General features: G+C 39.9%; 1 protein-coding gene across 1 annotated transcript in view; it reads right to left on the reverse strand.

The window, feature by feature from the left end:
* The window catches only part of LOC121947510 (protein SOGA1-like), a 119560-nt gene that overhangs the window by 33717 nt on the left and 62552 nt on the right, over window positions 1-23291 (reverse strand). Inside the window, 2 exon segments of the mRNA XM_042492592.1 lie at window positions 89-256; window positions 6112-6174. Coding sequence (XP_042348526.1) covers window positions 89-256; window positions 6112-6174 — 231 coding nt within the window.

Here is a 23291-nt window from a genome sequence, read left to right on the forward strand (position 1 = left end):
TTCATGGCCGATGACAAAGTAAAATCTGACAGACTTGTTGCTCCTGTATAAAACTGCTCAAAAGTGAATATCTAGGTCCTCCCCTCACCTCCTCCACGGTGAGCGAGGCGTTGACGTCCCCATACATAGACCTGTATTTGGCCAGCTCCTCCTTCATGGCCTCGCTGTCTTTCACCAGCTTAGTCAGCTTCTTGCACATCAGGGCTGATTCCTCTTTGGCAAAGTGGAGCTGACACTTCAGGTCTGAACTGTCCTCCTGTCGTGACGGGACAGAAAAAGAGGAGAGCACCGAGGTGACATTGATACGAAAACTGCTGTGTCACAGAGAGGCTGACATGAAGCACACAGATCTGTTATCATGCAATGTACAGTTGCCATTTTAGGACTTTAACTCGCCATTAAATCATCAATAAGATGATAAACCCTTTATTAGTTGTTTGATCTTTTTTAGTCATTTAAAAAAGCCAAACATCTGGTAGATCTGTAGGTTCTGCCAATTTCACTGTTTGTTTAATGAATCCTCTTGTTGTTTTTTAACTTATTTTGGTCAGACAGATTGTGATAGACAATTAACTAATTAACTGAAACATAATCAATAGATTAATCAATAAGGGCAACAATCATTTGGTGCAGCCCTCATCTGAATTGTTTGAGTTAGGAGAAAATGTTAAGAGGCAGCTTGAGGTTAAGAGGCAAGAATGCTGCTGATGATTTTCATGTTTCATCGATTCAGTTATGTCAAATATAGCAGGTTAAAAGTGGCCAAATGGAAATTTTGAATGAGCTTCGTCACAAGGAACATCACAGATTGTCATCTTGACAATCAATAAAATGAAAGCCAAATGGACCAAACAAAAGAAATACTCCATTTTTGTAATTTGCCATAATTCAGAAATAAAAAACAGGAAAACAGGAAATGCTTTAATATTGATTGGAAAGGACAGAGAACAGACAAGATATGAGACAGACGAAGGAGGGCACTGCAACCCGTCTACCCAGGGAAAGACGTTTCATAGAGATGGACAGAGAACCTGACAGGCAAGGAAACACACACAGAAAGTAAAAGCTGCTGAGATTTTTATAAATGCATGGGAACAGTAAAGTTATATACTCAAACACACACACACAGTACACAACAAGCTGACTTAAATCCATCCAGCGAGAGAAGTGGATATCTGACATTTAGAGTGAAGTATGTGATGATTTCTTTCATTGAATTATCTTCTGATTTCTTGGGTATTTTTAAACCCATAGTGACGTTTGGGCATCATCTCTTACTTTCATACAATGCACTAAACTGTTTGCTTGTCTTTCATTTGAACTGGAGCCACAGTTCGTCACGGCCCTGCAACTCAACTGGGATGAACTGGTTTTTCATTCTATTTAAAATCGCCTTGAACTTGGAAAATAATGACAAAGAGCTATTTGACTAACTTGCGGCTTTCAGCTACCAAATGGTGAGGTCAGAGTCGTGCTGTGTTTGTTCCTCGTGAGGTTTTCAGAAAAAAGAAAAGAGAAACTCCAGAAAACACACTCATTAGTGGTTCACCTCAGACGTCAGACAGCATATGAAATGAATGTTTACTAACTAACCAGGATACAAAATACAGAACTCTGAGACTTACAGCAGCTCACAAATTACACTATGCACAGTAGGTGGAGCAGTATCATATTTACTGCAGTACTTAAAAACTACACCGATTAGTATTTGGAGTTATAGGACGACTGTGTCATTTTGCATAGTAGCCATTGTGGCCTAGACTAACAGTTACTGGATAATGGTCAAAGGTAAAACATGGTGTCAGAGTGGCACAAGAGGAGAACCATAAAGTCACTAAAGTGACTCAGTAACACAACAATATTTAAAGTTTGCTAATGTTAGAAGTGTGAGCTCCAGGTCCCACCAGACCAAGCAAAGCTGAGGCAGGAAAAAAACTGAGTGTATTGAATTGAGCGTGTGTGTGTTATTGCTTATGAATTAAACCTCTGTTTGTAATATGAAGAATGAATTATGTCTTTTTTCAAAACTAACATCGTCATACTGCAAACGCTGAATCAAATGACTCAGTTGTCAATGGGCCCACTCATACTGCGGAAATCATAGAATTATCACCAACTCTATGACTCTGTGCTGCATTTTAGCGTCTTAACAAATAGCTTTTGTTTTACAGCAGATTTAGTGTATGGCTCAGTCTCACTGCTCTCTTAAACCTAAAAAAAAAAAAAGCATACAGACAATAGTTAACGACTAGCTGGATCAGGATGGTGGACCATTTAGCGTCTAAAACGATTCCCCTCAGGAGTTGGTAACGACCAAAACAGAACTAAAAAGGCTTTGATACCAAACCTGTTTGGTTCAGTCAAAATTCCCAGTTAGTGCAATTTATCTGAGCTGGTGTGAAAGCTGTCCATAGAACCCTGTTGCGGACCAAACAACCAAACCAAGACAGCCTAAAAAGGATCATCTCAATCCGCTGTTAATAGGACTCTGGTGTGGTTTGTTTGTGGTGTGAAAGCAGACAAACCAACCACAGGAGTTTTTAATAGCAGATTTGATTTTAAGACGACATCAAAAGCTAAAATAATAATAGATCCATTTGCTGATCATGAAATCTGTCCACAACCTTATAATTGATCTTTGTGTAAAACATATTGATGCTAATAATTTGATGACAATGGTAACACGTATGCACATCGACTTTAATCTAGCATGCCTCCTCCCTGGAATATAAAATAAGTCTCAAAAATGGGCAGGACTGGGAGGGGCTAAGACACGCCCAGTCTTCCTGCCCCTTGATCCACAGCACCTCCCTGCGGTTGGTGAAAAGGTGGCAACAGAGGGCTTGGTTGGTGATGAAAGCAGGTTCCTGCTACCAATAGCAAAATTCAATTGCAATAATCAGGTTTCAAGCTTTTGAGGGCAGTCACTATTTACATTTACACAATTTATGTTCCATTTTTTGCATATTTGTTCACAATATGTAGAATGTAAATGCTTTGCACTCAAATGTCAAGAGTTGTACCTGAGTCAATCAACATCACTACAAAATGCCCATATATATTGCTTTCCAACTGAGTGAAGTGGTTTGAGGGTTTGGTTACTCTTTTAGTCTATTAAATTTTTTGTGACAGTAATCACACAATAATAATCCCCGAATCATTACTGTACAACAAGCCTCCTCTTCCTCCTGTCCCCACATGTTAGTCATTATTCATAACATGCGGTCAATTTGCAGTCTAACAATAAGAGTAATGCTCATAATCAATGATGCTCATAATTAATTCTTCGGGCGCGCTTTGACACCAAAGAACGTAAATATACACATAAGAAGCATTAAAGTGCTGCAAAAGTCACGAGAATTTGATCACCTCAAGCGTATCCTGACGATGCAGGATGACAATGAAATAACTGTGCAATCAAAAAGTTTGACTGTCATTCATAAATTCATATTTATTCCTCTTTGTCAGTTTGTAAACGTTGGTGTGGACATGAATCAGACCAGAACTAAAGATGACACAAGATATCATTTATTTCTTTGGTCCGACAAAATGAACTACAGGTGTGAAAGCACCCATAAATTAACCAGGTGGCCACAAACATGACTCCATATATATGTTAAGGGCTCTGTGTCTGTTGGATGTGTACAGAAAAATCTGTTTTGTAACACAATAACCAAACCAACTTTAGCAGGGATGTGTTTCTGTTTGACTTGTTGTTGTGTTTTTTGCCCCCTAGTAGCCAGAAAATCAGTTGCTGCAGCTTTAAACTTGCCCCCTTTTTATAGGAGTAGTAAAAGACTCAACATAAACATACATCCCTGTATGTATCTCTTTCTCACACTCAGTTGTAACTACTGCTGACCTGAGGTGACCCCATGCACCTCATTCCTCAGAAGCAGCTCTGCGGCTGTATTTGTTTTACGGCCTGTGGAGCATTCCCAACCACATTAAGCGAGGCGAGGGCCGGCGAATTTACAGCCATTTATGGTATGTGGCTTAGAGAGGAAGCCTGGGCTCGCATCGGCAGACGGAGAGCGATGGTGGGGAGAGTATTAACTTTACCGCAAACACCTTCTGTGGCGTTATGTTACTCCTGTGGGTTCTTTAATCTGTATCTCTATGTGCTCTGTCGTTCTCTAAAACCTGATCCTCTAACTGCTGTGGTGCCTTGTTCACGTATGGGGAAAAAAGTTCTTTCAGCTGTTTGAACTACTTTAGTCATTTGGAAAAATAAAAGAAGGCGAGGAAACTTTGAAAAAAATGAATTTAAGAGAGAGACAGAGAGGGGAATGAAGAGGTGATGGAGAGTAATACAGGAAATGCTGATTTATCTCCTCCAAACTGCACACGACTTGTTTGGACAGATACAGTGTGATCCCAGAGGAAATAGGTCACAGATGACAGAGAGACACATAGACAGCACTGTCATGAGCGAGGCGAGAGCACACTTAAAGGATCCAACATGATAGATTCCCAATGTGACAGTTGTGGTCGGTGGCCCCATACAACCTTAACGTTTCTATTCTCAACTCAACTGGTGTTTAGACAGGGAATAACAAAATTAAACAGCTGTTTCAGGGAGGATTAACTATTAAAATGAAAATTAACTTTGTATTAATTAGAGTGCAGCTCTCCAGAAGCATAATAATAGGGACATAAAAATACTTTCTGCTTATGCTGCAGGAAATTCCTCATGGTATTAGATGGAGGTCCTCAAAATGATCACATTTCGCTTTATCACCACTGTGATGATTATTTACCTGCTGGTATGGGTGGCAACATGATGAAGAGAATAAACTGTCTTTGCAGGAATTAATTGGTGGAGTCCAAAAGCATGTTTCTAAATGACTCTGATTCTTATATATTTAAAAAAAAAAAAGCCAGTGCTGCTATATTCGACTGACTCAGCGTTGGGAGGAAATAACCGTCACAGTTCCTGTGGGCTCATGTCACCTACAGAACATGCAATTACATTTTATGCAGAGACGACAGCTGCCCCGGGTCATGCTGACACCATAAAAAAGCTATTACGAAAATAGGATGAAAATGATTGTCTATACTTGATTTTTTTTAGCTGTTACCTTGAACTGCACCCCTGAATATGATGAGGAAATGGACAAACATCCCAGACAGGACTGCTGTTGTAATAAAGTAATGTAATGCAATGTAATACTGAATCATGTAACTGTGTACAGTGTGCACAGAAGTGAAATCTTATTCATTTCACAACTGTTGTTATTGTTTGAAAGAATATAGCTTTATTTGACATAATATTAATGGATAGTGGTGAGAACCGGGGGGCTAAAGTAAAAATGAGTCATTGTTTGGGGCTGAAAGGGTGTGCGCACTCATTCGCTGAATTTTTTTAATTTCTTTTTTTTTTTTTTAAAGGCCAAAAAACGTTCATAAAATACATATTCTCGTCCACATATTTTGAAGTTTTGCAATTAAACAAACAATAAACAAAGTATGGTATTTTTTTGGCTGTCCAGTAAAGCTGGTCAAATATCACTTACATCCAACTGGTTCTCACACCTGGATAATGAATAAACTATTATATAATGCAAAACTGCACCATAATCTTTGATAACGAGGAAAAACTTTAATGACATCTGTGGAGAAACTGGTTCATTGCCTTTTGAAGGAAATAAATACTAAGAATGTAAATAAGCTTTGGGCAGCAGGAACGACAGAATAAAAACAGAGTGGGTTTTTTTTGGACGTCTATCACACTTGTTATTGGCTGTAACATTTGTGTCTTTCCCCTCTTTCTCCTCTTCCCTCTAACATGTTCTGCAGCTGTTTTAACTCAACATACTCAGCGATTTGTTAGTCATGATTGTGTTACATCTGCCTTTGCCTGTGCATGTGTGTGTGTGTGTGTGTGTGTGTGTGTGTGAGTGTGTGTGTGTTACATAACTCTCTCTTCAGGTTCCACCGTCTTAAAGGTTTAGCTGCTGATGCTGCACTCTGTGTATCTTATTGATTTGTGGGCCATTTGGGAGAAAACATGGCTCTGTGTGTGTGTGTGTGTGTGTGTGTGTGCGTGTGTGTGTGTGTGTGTGTGTGTGTGTGTGTGTGTGTGTGTGTGTGTGAGTGTGTGTGAGTTACCTGTGGACAGAGCTTCTTGTCAGGTTTGTTGTTGGGTCGTGCTCCTCTTTTCTTCTGGGAGTTCTGCAATAGAGACACACACACAGTGTCATTAGTGAGACGTGACACCACATCGACTGTGAGCTGTTTCAATAAAATGAAGGATGTGTTCAGTCTGAAACAACACACAGGGAGAGAGAGATGACCTGCATTGGAATGGAAAGGTGGGATTTAAACTTACGAGTGGACATTTGCCAAACGTCCCAAATGTCTTGATTTTTACTCACATTTTAAAAATAACACAACTTATACAACAGGTTTGTTTCAATCTCACTCCCTCTTGACTTTAGCCATTTGATTGTTTCACTCCCTTCTGTTTCTCTTCTTGTGCGCTGAGTTAAACCTCTAGTCAGTCATCAACAGGCTCTGCGGTCTGAGATGCCGATTCAACATGCCGAATCATCTGAAACAAAGTGGACAAAGGCCGACTAGTTCCAACAGTGTGGGACACACTGCAAAAACTAGGGCGACAGGCACTTACCAACAACCCAACATTAACCAATGGCCGACCATCGTCCTTGTGTTTCAGGACCCTTGGATGAGAAGGTCAACACCACACTTATGTCTATCTGATAAGCAAGTAGCTACAGCCAGGAGGCAGTTAGCTTAGCTGAGCTTAGCATAAAGACTGAAAACCAGGGGGAAACAGCTTCCCTGACTCAGTTCAGTCTTTAAAAAAAATGTTGCCCCACAACATCCCAAAAATTCACTTATCGACATGTTAGGTCTTGTCTCTGTAATCTGTGCAAACACTGAGGTGTAAAAATCACATGACACATTCCCTCTCCCTCTCAAGCTGAGCCCAAGATGTCATCGCTACGATGATGCTGATCATCCCCACAATGATTTTGATCACCACGGCGACACTGATAAGGGGGTGGAATTATAGCTTGAGAGGAGAAAGCAGAAGAAAGAACAAAAGCTTAGATGTAAGATGTAATGACTGGGCTGCACTCCTAATAACTACTGCACTCACGCACCATCCTCTGTTCATCTGAGTGTCTGCCCAGTGCATTAGACTCTCATAAATCATCATGCTTCCTTCTCTTTAGAGCCAAGACCAATAACACACACACACACACACACACACACACACACACACACACACACACAGAGTAAGGACAGACGCTGCAGTGCAAGTAGCTAAGCTCATCTGGCTCAGCCCGTTTCCATGGAAACAAGCTACTCTCTCTGCAACGAGCCACCGACAACAAAAGAAAGAAATGGAGGGAAGAAAAAGGTGAGAAAGGTGGACAGGGAAATAAGAAATAATAATTCTGTTGTCGCTTTCAATTTAGATCTTCCCAAAATGTAAATGTAGTGTTTTTAAAAAGTGAACTGTTAAAACACTGTGAGGAATTTCTCAATATTTCCCCTCATGTCCAGGTGGAGTTGCAGTGCAGCATCAGCATGAAGGGGACTTGCTTATTTTTCTGATTTTTATTTCCACTCCTCTTTCCCTCTCCCCCCTCTGTCCCTCACCCCTCCTCTTTCTCTCCCTTCATCACTGTTTGGGCTATTTCTCAACCTTTTAATTTTTCATCTCCTGCTATCCTTCCTTCCCTCTCATCCCTCTCCTCTCCCCTCGCTCCCTTCCTAAATCACTCGTCCCCCTCTCCCTGTCTCCTAACCCATTTTAACATCACTTTATCAGGGTGTAAAAAGTCCATGAACAGCTCTAAACTCCCTGATCAATAGGCCCGCCTGATAATGGAACCATTGATTCTGGCTGGAGTTGAACAGATGTCGGGACTATTGGATGGGGCTTTTAGCTGAGCGGCGCTCGGTTGCGGTGGTGGTGCAGGGGGGGGCTTTGATGGAAAAAGATAGAAATGAATTTGTGCTAGACTCTTGAGAGGGAGCTCATGATACCAGATATCACACCTTGTTTCATTTGCATGAGCGATTCCTGAGCTGTCAGCAAGAGGAAGAGATGCCTAATTTGCAAGACGATTAAAAAAGACTTGTGAGACTCACTTTTTCAGCCTGTGGAGAAAGTGATATTGGCAAGATGAGTGATGTATGAATACCTCCAAAAACATACTGTTACGTCACTAATTAAGGTGGAGCCAGCAGAGGGACATTTTCAAATGCTACAGTGGAGTGTGATGGAGATTTTACATCTGTGTTTTCACCTGTATAATATTGTTTTGGAAATATTGAGATAATGACAGGGATCTTACGGATATGTTTTAAGTTATAGTTAGAATCATAGCCATGTTTTATGCCTCTGCGCACCAGTCAAGTTGAACTTACAGTTGACATCCATGTCTGGGAAATCATGTATGCTTCACAAACTTCATCCCGGCAGCACTTTTTCAATGTAGGCACCCAAGATTAGCATCACCGATTCAGTATCTGACCAAAAATCTCCCCTTCTGTTTCTTAGGTATGACACTGAGTTACAGGCCAGAAAGGTGTTTTTGCAGAACATTATAATGTCACAGTGAAGTTCACCTTTGACCTTTTCAATATAAAATGTCTTCACTTCATCATCATATCCTTTTTTGTGAAATTTTGTCATGATTAGCATATACGTATCAGTTATGGAGAAAAACACGTTTTCACACAGTGACCAGAGCCTGGTTCTCATGTTTCTGAGCCCGCAGGTCCAGTGACCTTGGACCACCAACATCTAATCAGTTCATTCTTAAGTCCAAGTGGACATTTGCACCAAATTTGAGGAGACTCTTAAGGCCTTTTTAAGATATCCTGTTCTCAAAAATGAGACAGATGAAGTCACAGTGACCTTGACCTTTGACCTATGACCACCAAAATCTACAAAAGTCATCCTTGAATCCAAGTGGACACCAAATTTGAAGGGATTCCCGTGAGGTGTTCTTGAGGCGTTCTTGAGATATCGTGTTCACAATAATGGATGGACAGACTGCTAGGCAGCCAACCCGAAAACATAACGTCTCTGTCCGCAGCTATCTCTGGGGCGAAGGTATAAAAAGTATACTAATACAAATCTAGATGCTAGTAACTCTTCAAAACTTCCTCACAATCAGACATGGTCATAGCTGTCATCCCATTCTATTTTAATAAGCCTTTTCCCACAGCAGACATTTCGACTTGTCACTGCAGAAAAAGCACAGGTGTTAATGACATTACTGATGGTTCTGTTCTGCTCAGGTGTCCCGGTAAGTCATGACAGTGTGACAGTGAGCCAGCATGCACAGTACCAGGACTGCCAAAAGAGCTGCCTTGACTGTCAATCAGCTGTCTGAACCTGTCCTGACTCGCTCTGACTGTGACATTACAGAATTTACTGTAAAATACCAAATACCAGCATAAAGTGGCAATTAGATACACTTACAGCCTGAACCACAAAGTGCTGAGTCTGTCTAAACTTGTCTAAACTAATAACTATCGGTCTGAAATGTGTGTGAGTTGCCTTCAGAGACATATTGCATCAGCAGGCAAATCGCTGAATGAGATGTCAGTTTAACAGCTGAAACCATTGCCTGAAACAAGGATCATTTTTTGCTACATATCATGTGTTGCACTGTCTATTTCCCTCTCTATGGTCTCACAATATCAGGGCCAAACAAAAATGTTAAAGGGATAGTTCAACCCATAATCAAAAGAACAAATTTTAACTTCTTACCTGTAGTGTTATTTATAAATCTGGATATTTCTGACATCAGAATATTGGAAATATCGGCCTTTAGATGTCTTACTTGGACCTTGTTGTGAGCAGTTTCATGTAGGAACTATTTTCTTTCTACCTAATTACACCCGCCCACTGTAACTACACAGAAGTAAGCGTGCATTATGGACGAGAGCCTCGTGCTTGTGACAGTACATGATGTAAACATTATAATCGTCCTTCCTTGGCTGAGCTGTAAGGTTAGCTACCTCAGTACTGCAAGTAAAAACACGCTTCCTTCTGCGTTGTGATTCAGTTGGCATGGGGTAGTTTGATAAAAAGAAAATAGTTCCTACATGAAACTGGTAAGTGGGTCATGATATCTGGACAGAGAAATTGCTGTTGAGTTTTTCAAAAAAAATTTTTTTGGACGCTTTGAGCGCCACAAGCCGATTGCCATCTTGCTCTAGTTTATTGGAGAGAAGGCAGACATCTCTACAGGCGATATCTCCAACACTCTGCATCTCACCAAAACAAACTAGACTGATAAATAGCTCTACAGGTAAGAGGGAAATCATGTATCTTTGACTTGGGGCTGAACTAAGCCTTTAAAAATTTACTGAAACTAGTCACCCCTGTATGTCTGCTCCTCACGTGTCTGCTCTGTTTCTGGGAAGCTACTTTATTGTCTATAACCTTGCACATCAAATTATCTCTTTTACAGAAATGTGCTTGGTAATGTTTATTATTCATTATGTAAAAGTGCTCCCTCTCTCTCTGTCTCTCTCTCTCTCTCACACACACACACACACACACACACACACACACACACACACACACACACAGCGACCAGCCTGGTTCTCATGTTTCTGAGCCCGCGGGTCTATAGTTACACCGCAGATAAGATAACAGGTTGACTTCCATGTTATCTGATAACATATTTAACAGCCTCTGCCTGCGTCTCCTGCTCTTCCAACAGCAAAGGGTTTTGTCAGGTAACATTTCACTGAAATTGCTGATTCTAAGAAGTGGAAAAGCTGACTGGAGTGGGAGCTGGATATCGAGAAAATAGTGGAAATACTGTAGGATGAAAAAACCCCAGAAAGAGGTAGTTTAATTTTCAGAGACATAACTGCATGCCATGCCCTCCTTTGCCTTGTTGATGAAGGTAAACTGATTGGGACAGAGAGGGAACGTGGAAGAGATGGTCGATGACAGAGAGATAAGATAGAGAGACGGATAACGATAGCTTTGAGAGAGCGAGATAAATAAAGGGAGAGTGAAAGAGAGAGATGTTGTCATTTCTCCGTCATGGATGAGGAGGCACAGCAGTGTGAACTCTCCGCCTTCAAATCCAATCTGATCTGCAGCTCAACCAGCCATGACACTCGGGGACACAGAGCACGGCGGGATCAAACACACCGAGAGAACCGATGAAAGGAAAGGCAGGAAGAGGTGGGTGAAAAATGTTGATGCTATGGGCAGAGACGGACAGGAGACTGCTGAAACGTGATGAAACAAAACTATTGCTGAAACTCTGGATATGGAAATGATTGACCTCTGTGACGTCATGAGACTGCAGGCAGGGAGCAAATGAGGAAAAACACATTCAGAATACTGTTGAAAGTTAGTGAAAAGAAACGATAAAATGCAAAAATATTCAGCCTTCACAGCTGTAAATAGACACAAAGGTATGAAAACCGTGTCCTACCACCTCAACATGCACTAATCAACTGCCTAAAATACTCAAAAAAAGCTGGATAGAGATGTAACTGTCGTGGCGACAGACCAGAGTACAGTGCCTTCAGTTTTTACAGGGTGCTGATATGGTTTCTGAATGGAAATGGTTTTAACAGCCTAGACGGGTTATGGCCCGTCACACAGGTTAACTGACAATAGATGAGATTGTGCTCTGGGAGAGAGGAAGAAATCAGATTTGCTCTCAGTGTACAGACTCACCTGAAGCAAGCAGGCATGAAATCCTGAGAGCTGCACAGCTGAGAGGACAACAATTTAAGTGCATGTGTCCAACTGGTATTTCACTCTTTTTTATTTTCTCCACTCTTCACCTTTTCCAGTCAGACGTGTTTTATTTCCTTGTGAAGCACTCTGTGATGCTCAGTGATATAAATAAACTGTACTATTCTTAAAAATTCCTATTCATGGCCACTGTAGGGCTCAAACTTGTGACCCACGTTTCAAAATTAGAAAGTCAGAGGAGAGGATCAATACTGCTGTGTAGGTGATTAACTTAACTTAGCATAAAGACAGGAAGCAGGGGAAAAGAGCTTGCCTGTCTCCCTCCAAAGTTCGTAAATATGCCTAACAACACCACCAACTAATAAACACTTTGTATCTTATGCTTTTAATCTGTAAAAAAGGCTCATCACAAGTACTACTGGACCAATCAGACTAATATTTTGTGAGCACATTTATGACTATATGCTCAAGGACCTCTTGTGGTTGTGTTGATAATGTTAAAAAAACTCTATCTATCTATCTGCTGAATATTTCCATACCCTATATGTTTTGATCGACTAAAGTTAGGCATGTTACGAGATAAATTAGAACTAACCCGTTCTACTGTATGGGAGCTGGGAGGGACCATTCCATCGGGCATAGCTGCACAGTGTAAAGGCTGCAAACCAGTTTTGTTTTGTCCTCTGCACGGCATCACACCACAACTGGAGTATTTTGTGAGTGGAGCGTGCCTGATTTTTGACTTACAGATTTTGCTGATTTTATCATGTTTTTCTTGATATTTGCACATCTATCATAAGTAAGTGGGTTACAAGGTTAAATATTCTTTTTTTTGTCCATTTTAATTGTGTTTATTGTTGATGTCTAGTTATGTAGCGGCTCAATTAAGAAGTCAAGGCACATATTCTTCTGAACCTCTGTAAGCTTCTGAAATGCATCTGCAGGAACCACAAAAAATGTCTAGAGTGGCTGCTGTTAGTCTGGGTGGAGATCTGCCCACTACTGAATGAAATTTTCTAGTTGTCAGAGTAACATACCACATTTCCTGGTTACTTTAAAGATGATAATATCTCCTGTTTCATTTCACAGACAGCAGTGGAAACATACCAGTGTAACAACCATAGCAATTTTATGGTTGCACGGCTTCGGTTCACTGCTACAGTAATTTCGGCCACAGCTTTGACAATACCATGCATTTTCTGTGGATGTTTATGACAAAGTGATGTCTTTGATATGGAAACATGACATTTTTGGGGTACAAAATTACACCAATGTGAGAAACCTTAATTTTTCTTAAGAAAATAGCATTCAAGGTTACTGCTTCTATCATATTTCCAAAGTTGTGTTTGTGACACAAAGGAACCCAACAGACTGCTTTTTAAGTCACAAGGTTATTATCTGACTTTTTAAAAAAAATGTGGCGCTGAAATTCTACGGCTGATATTCTCCTCTGAGGGCAGAAATTAGATAAGATTGCCAGAATACTGGGTGAAAATGTGTGTTTAAGTGTGTGAACATAAAGACAGCGTGGGTTTCTGGAAAGGAAAGTGATTTATTTGAGGTGCAAAACAGAGGGAACCACTCTTGCAGGCGAGGGACCAGTCTCAGCCTGAAAGGACACTCTCGTCTTCAGATCATCACCATCACACACACTTGAACAAAGGGTCGACACAACACAGCACACAATGGGTTGCATAACCATGGTGTGTGTGTGTGGGGGGGTGCGGATGGATGTGAGACGAGAAAAGGAGAAAAGTGACAAGGTGACAATTTTCTGCTAAAATCCTGCTATTTACCAAGTAAAATCAATCCAATGATTTTCATATAACAATAATAACCAATGCTAGTAATGTTGCGAGCAAATTCTAACATCATATTTATTCTTAGTCACACTTGATAACAGCTTTTAGTGAATTCCAAGGATGCAAATGCAGCGTTAAGCAGCTCTCTCCACTTGTCTGCTGCGGAGGAAAGCAGCTCAGAGCACAACGGAGCAGAGCAGATAAGACGAAAGCAACACCAGTGTTTCCCAAATCCCCAGTCTGTTCAGCTCATTACTACGCGCTCACGCTGTTTTCACACTCTGCAGTGTGTCGCACACTTTAACACACATTTTGTGAAAACATTATAACACCCTGCTAGCGCTGAATTAGGAAATAAACAGCCCATTTACTGTCTGCGCTTTGAGCATAAAGCCTCTTTGTCTGCTGCGATGTTGCTGATAAGCCTGAGCTGAGAATCAGAAATGAAATAAATCTGACTCTTTGCCCTCCAGTTGTTCATTACGTACAACACCAGCATTGTGTGCGTTAGTCCATTTGCTAAGAATCAAGCTTCACATCACCTTAACCTTTCTGCAAATAATGCTGCTATGTTTGAGGTATTAAGGGGCGTGTGATCTTTACTGTTTTCATTCACTTTAAATGCATGATTTGAAAGTCTATTTGCATGCTTTTTTGAGTTGTGTAATCCATTACAGAGCAGAATACTGTATGTCAGCAGTATTTTATGTTACAATATTATTATGAGCTGTGCAACTTAAGTTATGCAACACTGATTAAAAAAAAAAAAAGATGAATGTTCATGAATTAGACAAGTCAAGCAAATTACCAGAGTCTGCAGCTTATTGATTTTCATACTACAAATACAGACGTGAATGAAAAGCAATGGCTGCCTGAAGCAGAAGAAAAATACAACATGACTTCACAGGCCGGATAACAGGTAAACAGTAGACAGCGGCATCCCTTTGCTTTAAAAGCCAGATGTTAACAGGTGTTAACAGGTTTTTTGTGCAGTGGGAATTAGGCTTTAGTCTGTAGCTGCAAACTACCCCAAGTGTACTGAACTGCGCAAATGTCCTTTGTACTGCTTATGAATTTAACTTTCTATATGCAAGAGGAAGATTGTATATTTTCAAACATGGTACATGATGTCACTTAAATAAATTTTAATGACAACAATTATGGTACTCAGATAGGAAACTGTTTATGTGTGAAATTAGCTTTGGATGCGCAACGCAGGACCAGACGTAACTGTGCAAAAATGTATTTTGACTCCTTGTGTCTCTCCCTGTGAGGTGATTTTCACACTCTCACAGAAAACAAAAACTGTTGAGATGAAACCAAGGGAGGAAAATATGTGTCAATAGTGTGGACAAGCTTTCCAAAAGCATCATAACTGTCTCTGGCTCATTAACGCCAGAAGGAACTATAAGAGCTCAAATGAAGGCCAACAAGCTGTCCATTAAAGGTGAAAATATGATCTAAACTGCCATGTTTCTGCATGATCGCACTATTCAGAAAATGGCTTACGGAAAAATCACGAAAGAAACATCTGGAACACTGAAGCATTTTTTATCTGGATTTTTGGCATTTAGCTGACATCAGCTTGGACTTATAGTCAAATGAAAGACAAAGCCTTCTTTCTCTCCTGCACTCACAGTTACTGTGAGTATCTCTCTGTGTCCACATCACTGCAGGGAAGCTTGTGAGGGAAAGAGATGTACATGGAGAATGTTTTATTAAAACAGCTCGAGGAATTCACTTTGAAGCTGCTGAATGGGAATCTGAACAGCGTTGCGGTGAGGAAGATTAAACGAGTGACTTCATCAGGAGACGAGTAGGAGGAGGAGCAGATAGCTGACCTGAGAAATATTAATCTGTCCGTTCCTCTCCGGTGACTCAGGTTGTTGAGGAGATAAGGTCACAACCCCGGCAGACTGAGACAGACAGAATGATACAAATGGCGTTATTTTTCTCCCAGCCAGGCAGCGTAGCAATGAAAACTACATCGTACGGAGATGCTCAGAATGACTCACAAGGAAAACCCCATCGTGTCAGTATTGATTAGGACCAGATTAGATCAATACAGTCTTGTACCCAGTTACAGTATTTCCAGTGTAATTTTATATTAGTGCTTGGAGGCTTTTATTGAGCTTCATATATTTTTCCTGTGTTGATACTCTACAAGAAAACATTAATCATTAACCCTTTGAAACCAGCAGAGAAATCACTTTTCTGATTTCTTTAAAAAAAAAAAAACACGGGGAAAAAGGCAATGAGCAGCTTGATAAGAAATGTTCAAAATGCAAGTGATTCATAGATTTAGAAAATTCATTTTTTTAAAGCTAGGGAAAAAATATCTAGAATTATCATAAATGCATATTTAAAATTATGTTACAGAATTATTATAGTTTTTGATCACTTTTTCTAAGTCTTGTTTAACTTGTTTTTTGTTTGTTTGTTTTTAATTAATTTTTATGTATTTGCACTTATTTCTTGCTAGTTTTGAGTCATTTCTTCTTTTGTTGCTTCTTCCAATGTTTAAAAAAAAGCCACATTGCTCAGGTCTTAGGGGTTAATTGATTTCTCTGAATATCACTAAAACAACAAATACTTTGTAAACATATGTAAGACATGCCATGTTTAACATCATAGTCAATATATTTTTTGATACTGTCAGGCAAGATGCAACCAAATACTTTGAGTCTCTCTTTATTTAATAAATTAATCATATAATCCTTCAAGTGAAATAAATTTCAAGTTAATTTTCTTAATGCACAAAAACAAGAGGGACAAACTGCTGCATAGAAGACAGGAAATCAATCTAAAGCTTATGACACAAATAAAGCAGTTACTTGGCTTCAATATCACCACCAGTATTTTCTATAGTTTCCTCAGGAAGAATAAGGGGAAAAAAACAATGTGAATACTTCAACGTCAGTACATCTACCAAAAATTTACAAAAACTTGACCTTTTTTCAGCTTGTTGCAGTATCTTTAACTGAACTGAGTGCAAACTTTCGTCACTTCTCCTGAGATGGCTCTCCTGACAAAAACGGGTGTTAATCAATCTGCTGCAGGCTTAATGTAAAATTCGACACTTGCTGATATAAATGAGCGGACCCAACTACACTTCTACAGCTACTATCCAGGGGCCTCATTACAGGGAAATACCCTAACAGCCTGTCCTATATGAACTTAAAGGGACAGTTCACCCCAAAGTCAAGAATACATATGTTTCCTCTTACCTTTAGTGCTGTTTATCAATCTATACTGCTGTGGTGTGAGTTGTGGAGTGTTTGAGATATATGCTGTAGAGATGTCTGCCTTCTCTACAATATTATATATTATTATTATTATGGAACTTGATGGCATTTGGCTTGAGGGGCACAAAGTGCGAAAAAATACATTTGGAAAACTCAGTAGCAACGTCTCTGTCCAGAGACCATGACCAAGTTACTCAAGATAATCCACAGACCTTGTTGGGTGCAGTTTTTTGGCAGGAACAATTTTATCTGTACCGAACTACACCCACCAACCGCATCACAGCGCAAAAGCATCCATGCAATTTAAAGTTTTGAACTGCCTTTCCGGCATTATATTTTATTGTTGACATTGTTCTCCATCTTTACTGTCACTGCCATACAGACCAAACAACAGTAATAATGACAATTTTAGGAGTTTTTATGCCTCGGCGCTGGCGATAGCTGTGACTAGAGGCATTGTGTTTTCAGGTTGTCCATCAGTCCATCCCATTCTCATGAACGCAATATCTCAGGAACGTCTCAAATTTGGCACAAACCTCTACTTGGACTCAACAATAAACTAATGGTATTTTGGTAGCCATAGGTTATAGTCACTGTGACATTGTCTGTCTCATTCTCTCATTCTTGTGACCCGATATGTCAAGAACACCTTAAGGGGAAAAGTTTGGCACAAACATCCTCTTGGACTCAACAATGAACTGATTATAAAAGGTCAAGGTCACTGCGTCCTTGCACCCATCATATTCACATAAATGCAATATCTCACGAAGGCCTTTTAAGGGATTATCTCAAATTTGGCACAGACATCCACTTGGACTCAACAATGACTAGATAAGATAAAATGATGAAGTGATGACCTTTTATTTCCTAAAGGTCAACTTTACTGTGGCATTAAAATGTTCTGCAGGAACACTTTTTTTGTCCATTACTCAGCGGCATATCTCAGAAACAGAATCCAAGATATTTGGTCAGATACTGAATTTGTTTCACTAATCCTGGGTGCCCACCTTGTAACTTTGCTGATTGTATAGATCTTCTGTGTTGCCAAGGGGAAGTTGTTGGTGAAGCATCAATGTTTTCACAGACATGGATGTAAACTATAAGTCCAAACCTTAGAAATCCCTCAAATAGGATTCCTGTACTACCCCCCCCCTTTTTTTTTTCCAAAAATGTACTGAGTAAACATGTTTCTATCGTAAAAAAAAATTCTAAAAGTCATCCTAAACTGAGATAAAATGCCTGTAATGAGTCCCAAGCTATGCAAGTTCATTTCTGTTTTCTTATTCACTTTTATGTTATTTAAACACAATTATATAAAAGCTCGGCCCTGCACAATATGTGAAGCATCTCAAACATCTGAGGCTGGTATGTCTTTAAATCTGCCCGCTGTGTCTGTGGTTGTATTTTTAGTTGTGCAAATGAACGGTGACATGATGCAACACAACAGTGATTCAGCTCACATCCGTTTGTGTGTGTATCAGCGTAGCCAAGAGAGTGAATGGTCAATTAGCATTGCATTAGCATAGCATTAGCACAGCAACAAAGCACCGCAAGACTGATATGAGATGGAAATGACACTAAATCTGGAGAGGAGCTATACACTCTCTTTCTCTCTCTCTCTCTCTCTCACACACACACACACACACACACACACCAGCCAGTTTCTCTTTCTCTGCCGCCTTGCCTTCACTTTGTGTTTCCCTACGTCCACTTTCTCATTTACCCCTTTCTTTATTTTTCCTGTCCAATAAGTTATCATGGCAACAACAGGCTGTATTTGAACCAGTCTCCTCCTCTTCTTATGTTTATTTTGGCTCTTCCCACACAAACACACTCGGAAATATGCAAACAAAGGATGAAGGAAGAGAAGAAAAAAGATGGAAGGAGGAGGAGAGGAGAGGAGGACGGAAGGAGGGGCAGCTCTTTGTTACCAGTAGCGCTGCTCACTTCCAGCCACTTCCATTAGAGAAAAGCGTGTGTGTTTGTCTGCCAATGTGTGTGTGTGTGTGTGTGTGTGTGTCTCCAGACACTCTGCTTATTAAGGCAGTGTGTCAGTGGGTGACCTTGCGCAAATGAACACCCCCTTCAAGTTCAACCTGAATGCTTTATATTGATCTGAATTATTCATGTGTGTATCGTGTGTGTGTTGTGTTCAAATGTGTGTTTAGATGTGTGTATTTTGTTGTCTGTAAAAGCAATACATGGGTCTGTGTGTGGCAGATGTATAAGTGTGTGTGGAGGGATTTGTGTTTTTTATGTGTGTGTGCCCAGCGGTGTTGGGAGAACTGTGCGTGCAAGAGGAGACTGAGAGGAGTGTGTGTGTGTGTGTGTGTGTGTGTGTGTGTGTGTGTGTGTGTGTGCGCGTGCGTGTGTGCGCGCGTGTGTCTCAGGCGCCAAACCTCAGCACCAAATGCCACTCTCACCCTCCCATCCCTCCTCAGGGTCCTATTGCCCCTAAACCCTCATTAAAGGGCTAATTGTCTCATTTTATGTAAAAACCAGTTAATTTCTGTTTGGTTTGCAAATTTCTGCAATTAATGTTTATTTTATTTATTAACTGATGCATTAGTTATTTAGCTCCGTTAACTGATTCATCATTGTATGCCCACCTCAGGCCTCCAGAGCCAAAGATGTCTTCTTTTAATAATTAATTCTGTCTGAACAACAATGTAGGAGAAAGATTGTAATACCTGAAAAGGGAACCAACAAATCTATTGTGTTTTGAAGGATTAATCAATTATCTAAATTGTTATGGATACATTTTGCATTGACTTGTAATTAAAACTGCTGCAGATTAATTGTTTCGGCTTTACAGTACAGCACAGCTCAGGTTTACACTGTACGGAGAAACAAACAGGGCTCGGGGCAAGAATGTTTGATAAATAGAACAGTGTTTTCCATTTCACCCTGTCAAAGATTTTATGGTGAAGTTCTGTTTTGTTGGTGCAGCTTCTCTTTATTACTTGGACATTTTCCAGTTCCTAAGCTTTTGATCAGAAAAGGCATTAACTAAAGTAACTGCCATGTTTACAAGATTACAGGGACAGGATACATGTTTTAAAAACAAGTTAGTGCTTAGGGATGGGCAAGTGTTTCAATTTTTGAATCATCCTTTCTCGGGCTGGATCGATAGACGATCTGATTGTCAGGGAGTGACAAGAGTATGAAGACATTGTGGAAGTCACATCACAGTAAGCCAGCGAAAATGTCAGCATGGAGGATGTAGTGTCAAAGAAAATCGTAACCAGGGATCGACAGATTATTTGCCTGGCCCATTATTGGGGCCGATATTTGGCATTTTGCCGATTATCTGTACCTGCATTTTATTTTAATGATCGCCAACAAAAGTAATAATTAAAAAGTGCAAAGCATGCGATGAACTTTTACTTTGTAAAACCTCAGGGCGCTATTTTTATTTATTAATTTTATATTAAAATTTTCACGTACCTTTATACAAGAAAAAGTTGCTGGAAACTTGCTGTGTAGGATATTGATTGAGATTGTAGAGATAAATTTCTATCTATTTCTGATAGACAGTTTAGCTAAAATTGCCTCAATATCTACATAGGAAAAAACAATAATTTATCACCCAATCGATCGTCGATGTATGATCCAATCTCCAATCACCACAGGCATGATAGTGGTAGAAAACCATATCTAAAAATAAGTGACAGAAACATGTTCTTCTGTTCCTGTCACTTTCTGCTTTTGTTATAAATTATCCACAGGGAAGATAGACACGCCACATTCTGGGATGTAAAATTAAACTCCATCTACAGCATGCAGCACTAAAGCTACAAACTTATACCACCTGGGCAAAGCGGGAAATCCATGATTTCATGTGATTGAGGGGGAGTGAGTCTATTCAAGGGAGCAACAAAAAACATGACCCTGAATAAACCTGATCATGGTTCTCACCCTGGTAAAATCAAAACCAGGTCTGTAGAACTGATGAAGAAGACAGAGTTTGGGGTTATTTAAGAAAGACAGACATCATGTGTAGTGAAGCAAATTCAAGACAGTGTGTTAAACATGAGGGGAGGACACAGGGGGTGGGAAAAGGGAAAATAGGTAAATGGACCGAGAGACAAAGAAGAAGCTCAGCGTCTGGAGAATTTAATATCTGATTGTCTGACTTCCTCTGAGGAGCAGCCCCAGCAAGCAAAGCACGCTGCATCCATTTACATCCCCCCGCCTGCCTCCCAACAAAACGCCTCAACAACCATAGACCATGATATGTTGCCGTGGCGACGGCTTTTGCAGCCCGTCGCCAAGGCACCCTGTTGGCAACACATTAATGAAAAGACAGAGAGAGGAAGAAGAGGAGGGAAAGGAGGAGACGGTGATGGATGGAAGGAAGGATGAATGATAAGAGGGTCAGAAGTGGAGAGGAGGAGAAAGAAGGGGAGAAAAAAGATGGAAGCACAATAGAGAGGAGGAGGAGGAGGAGGAGAGGAAGGAAGGTGGATAGATGCAGTGAGAAACAAATCAAAGACAAAGAAAGTACAGGAAGCACAGACCCTTAAAACACTCTTGACACGAGGCAGCTTCACCGCCTCAAAACAAAGCACAAATCATGACTAATGATTACAGCTCTCTCCTCGAGTCCTCCTCTTTATTTATTCTCATTTAGGAAGCTCTCTGTTAATGAGACCAAATAATGAAATCATTCTCAAGCTGCCTGTATGCAGAATCAGCTAAACCCAATTTACATAAATCCCATCAACAGCAACACCTCAGCGTGTATTTGAACATCATGTCTGTGTATAAAGACTGAGACATAATGAAGCCGGACTGTAAACAGCCGCTCTGAGATAACAGGGAAATGATGAAATTGTTGCAGCAAAATACTTCTGTGCATTCTCATACAATTTATTGGCTTAATAACAACATAATGTTTGACATTCTCTCAAAACCGTAACTCTGCAGCAGTGGTAATGGCATGAGGGAAATAACACAAAGCGATGGGAAACTTATTGCAGGCTGTAAAATGGCTTCCTGTTTCTTTTACTCTCATTCTTTTTCCTTTCTTGCTTCCCTCCGTGCAGAAAATATCTCAATACACTGTGCATATATCTGAAAATATGTTGTAATTTTAATTCACAAAGCAATGTGAGTCTTATAAACATGATGTATTGTTTAATATCTGCATATTTTGTAAACATGGAAAAAGCTTTTCTCCTCACTGGTGTTCTGTATTATTGTATTTGTAAATATGAGCACAGAAAGAAGACCGCAGATGATTCGTGGCTTTGTGAGTCTCATATTTTACTTTTTCTGGTAAAAAACATCTTGATGATAAATACATGCTGTTCTAATGTGTTATGTGTGAGCTGATCGGATTTATCGATGAAAAGAGCAGCTGCTGAAGATGCAAGTGAAAGCAAACTTGTAGACAGAGCTGAATATACGGTTAGGTTTTACTTTTACTGCGTCTGTCATTGTGCTGCCCAGTCTGTTCCCAGAGTACTCAGAGAGTGTGGTGCAATGACTGACAAAATGGTTTATATATATTTTAACAGAGCTCCTAATGAACAGCCCAGCTCTAGAAATGTATAAAATCAATACATGGCAGCAGAGGTTTTAACCATGGCAAGCCAACACAAATAAATCAATGTAAAACACTGCACTACCTAAATGAGCAGGGACAACTAAACAAAGCAATTTACAATTTTAGTAAGTAAGTAAAGTTTATTTGAAATAGCACCTTTCTCAGAGCAAGGACACAATGTGTTTCACAGAAATAAAACACTTTAAAAATAAGTCTATAAACCATTAGTGTTGTCGCAACACTGTAATTTCTGACTTTGATACAATACCTTGATATTCAGAAACATTTTCAACACCACCGGGGAGAAAATGACATTAAGTGCCTACAATTTCAAGTTTTTAATGAAAGATAAATACAGGATAACAAGATTAAATCATGACGACTTTCTTTGGTTAGTTACAGACAACAAAAGAATGACTGTTTTATACATTTACAAAAATAGAGAGTGAAAAGGCGTAGCTGGTGCTGCTGTATTAAGCAGAAAATAAGTACTGAAACTGAAATATTCAGAATAGATATGTATTGATATACTGATATTTTTGACAATACTAGAAACAGTTATTTGTTTATTCACCACTTTTCTATGCTAACGATGTGGCTCAAATAAAAGTAAGAAAGTCTGACGTGATGCACGTTGTTTTTGTGTTTGTTTTTCGTGATAAACAGTCTCTATTAGTGTATGATTGAACTTTTTGTTGAGTGTTAAACAATAAAAAAATGGCAATAAATCTTAATATTGAACCATAATACTTGTAGAATCCAAATACTTGAAAAACATATCCCAAAATTCATCTCACCCCTCAACCTTCACACCATCCACTAAACCCACTGACAGAATAGATTCTCACCGAGCCATGATTACGACCGCCCTGACGCTGAATCTAAACTTCACCTTATAGTTTGTCCACAACATCACACCCAGTGATTTCCCACGTCACCATCGATCTCAACAAAAGGCCAGCGGCACAGAC

The sequence above is a fragment of the Plectropomus leopardus genome, chromosome 8 (genome assembly GCF_008729295.1).
Source record: "Plectropomus leopardus isolate mb chromosome 8, YSFRI_Pleo_2.0, whole genome shotgun sequence".
NCBI classification, from domain to species: Eukaryota; Metazoa; Chordata; class Actinopteri; order Perciformes; family Serranidae; genus Plectropomus; species Plectropomus leopardus.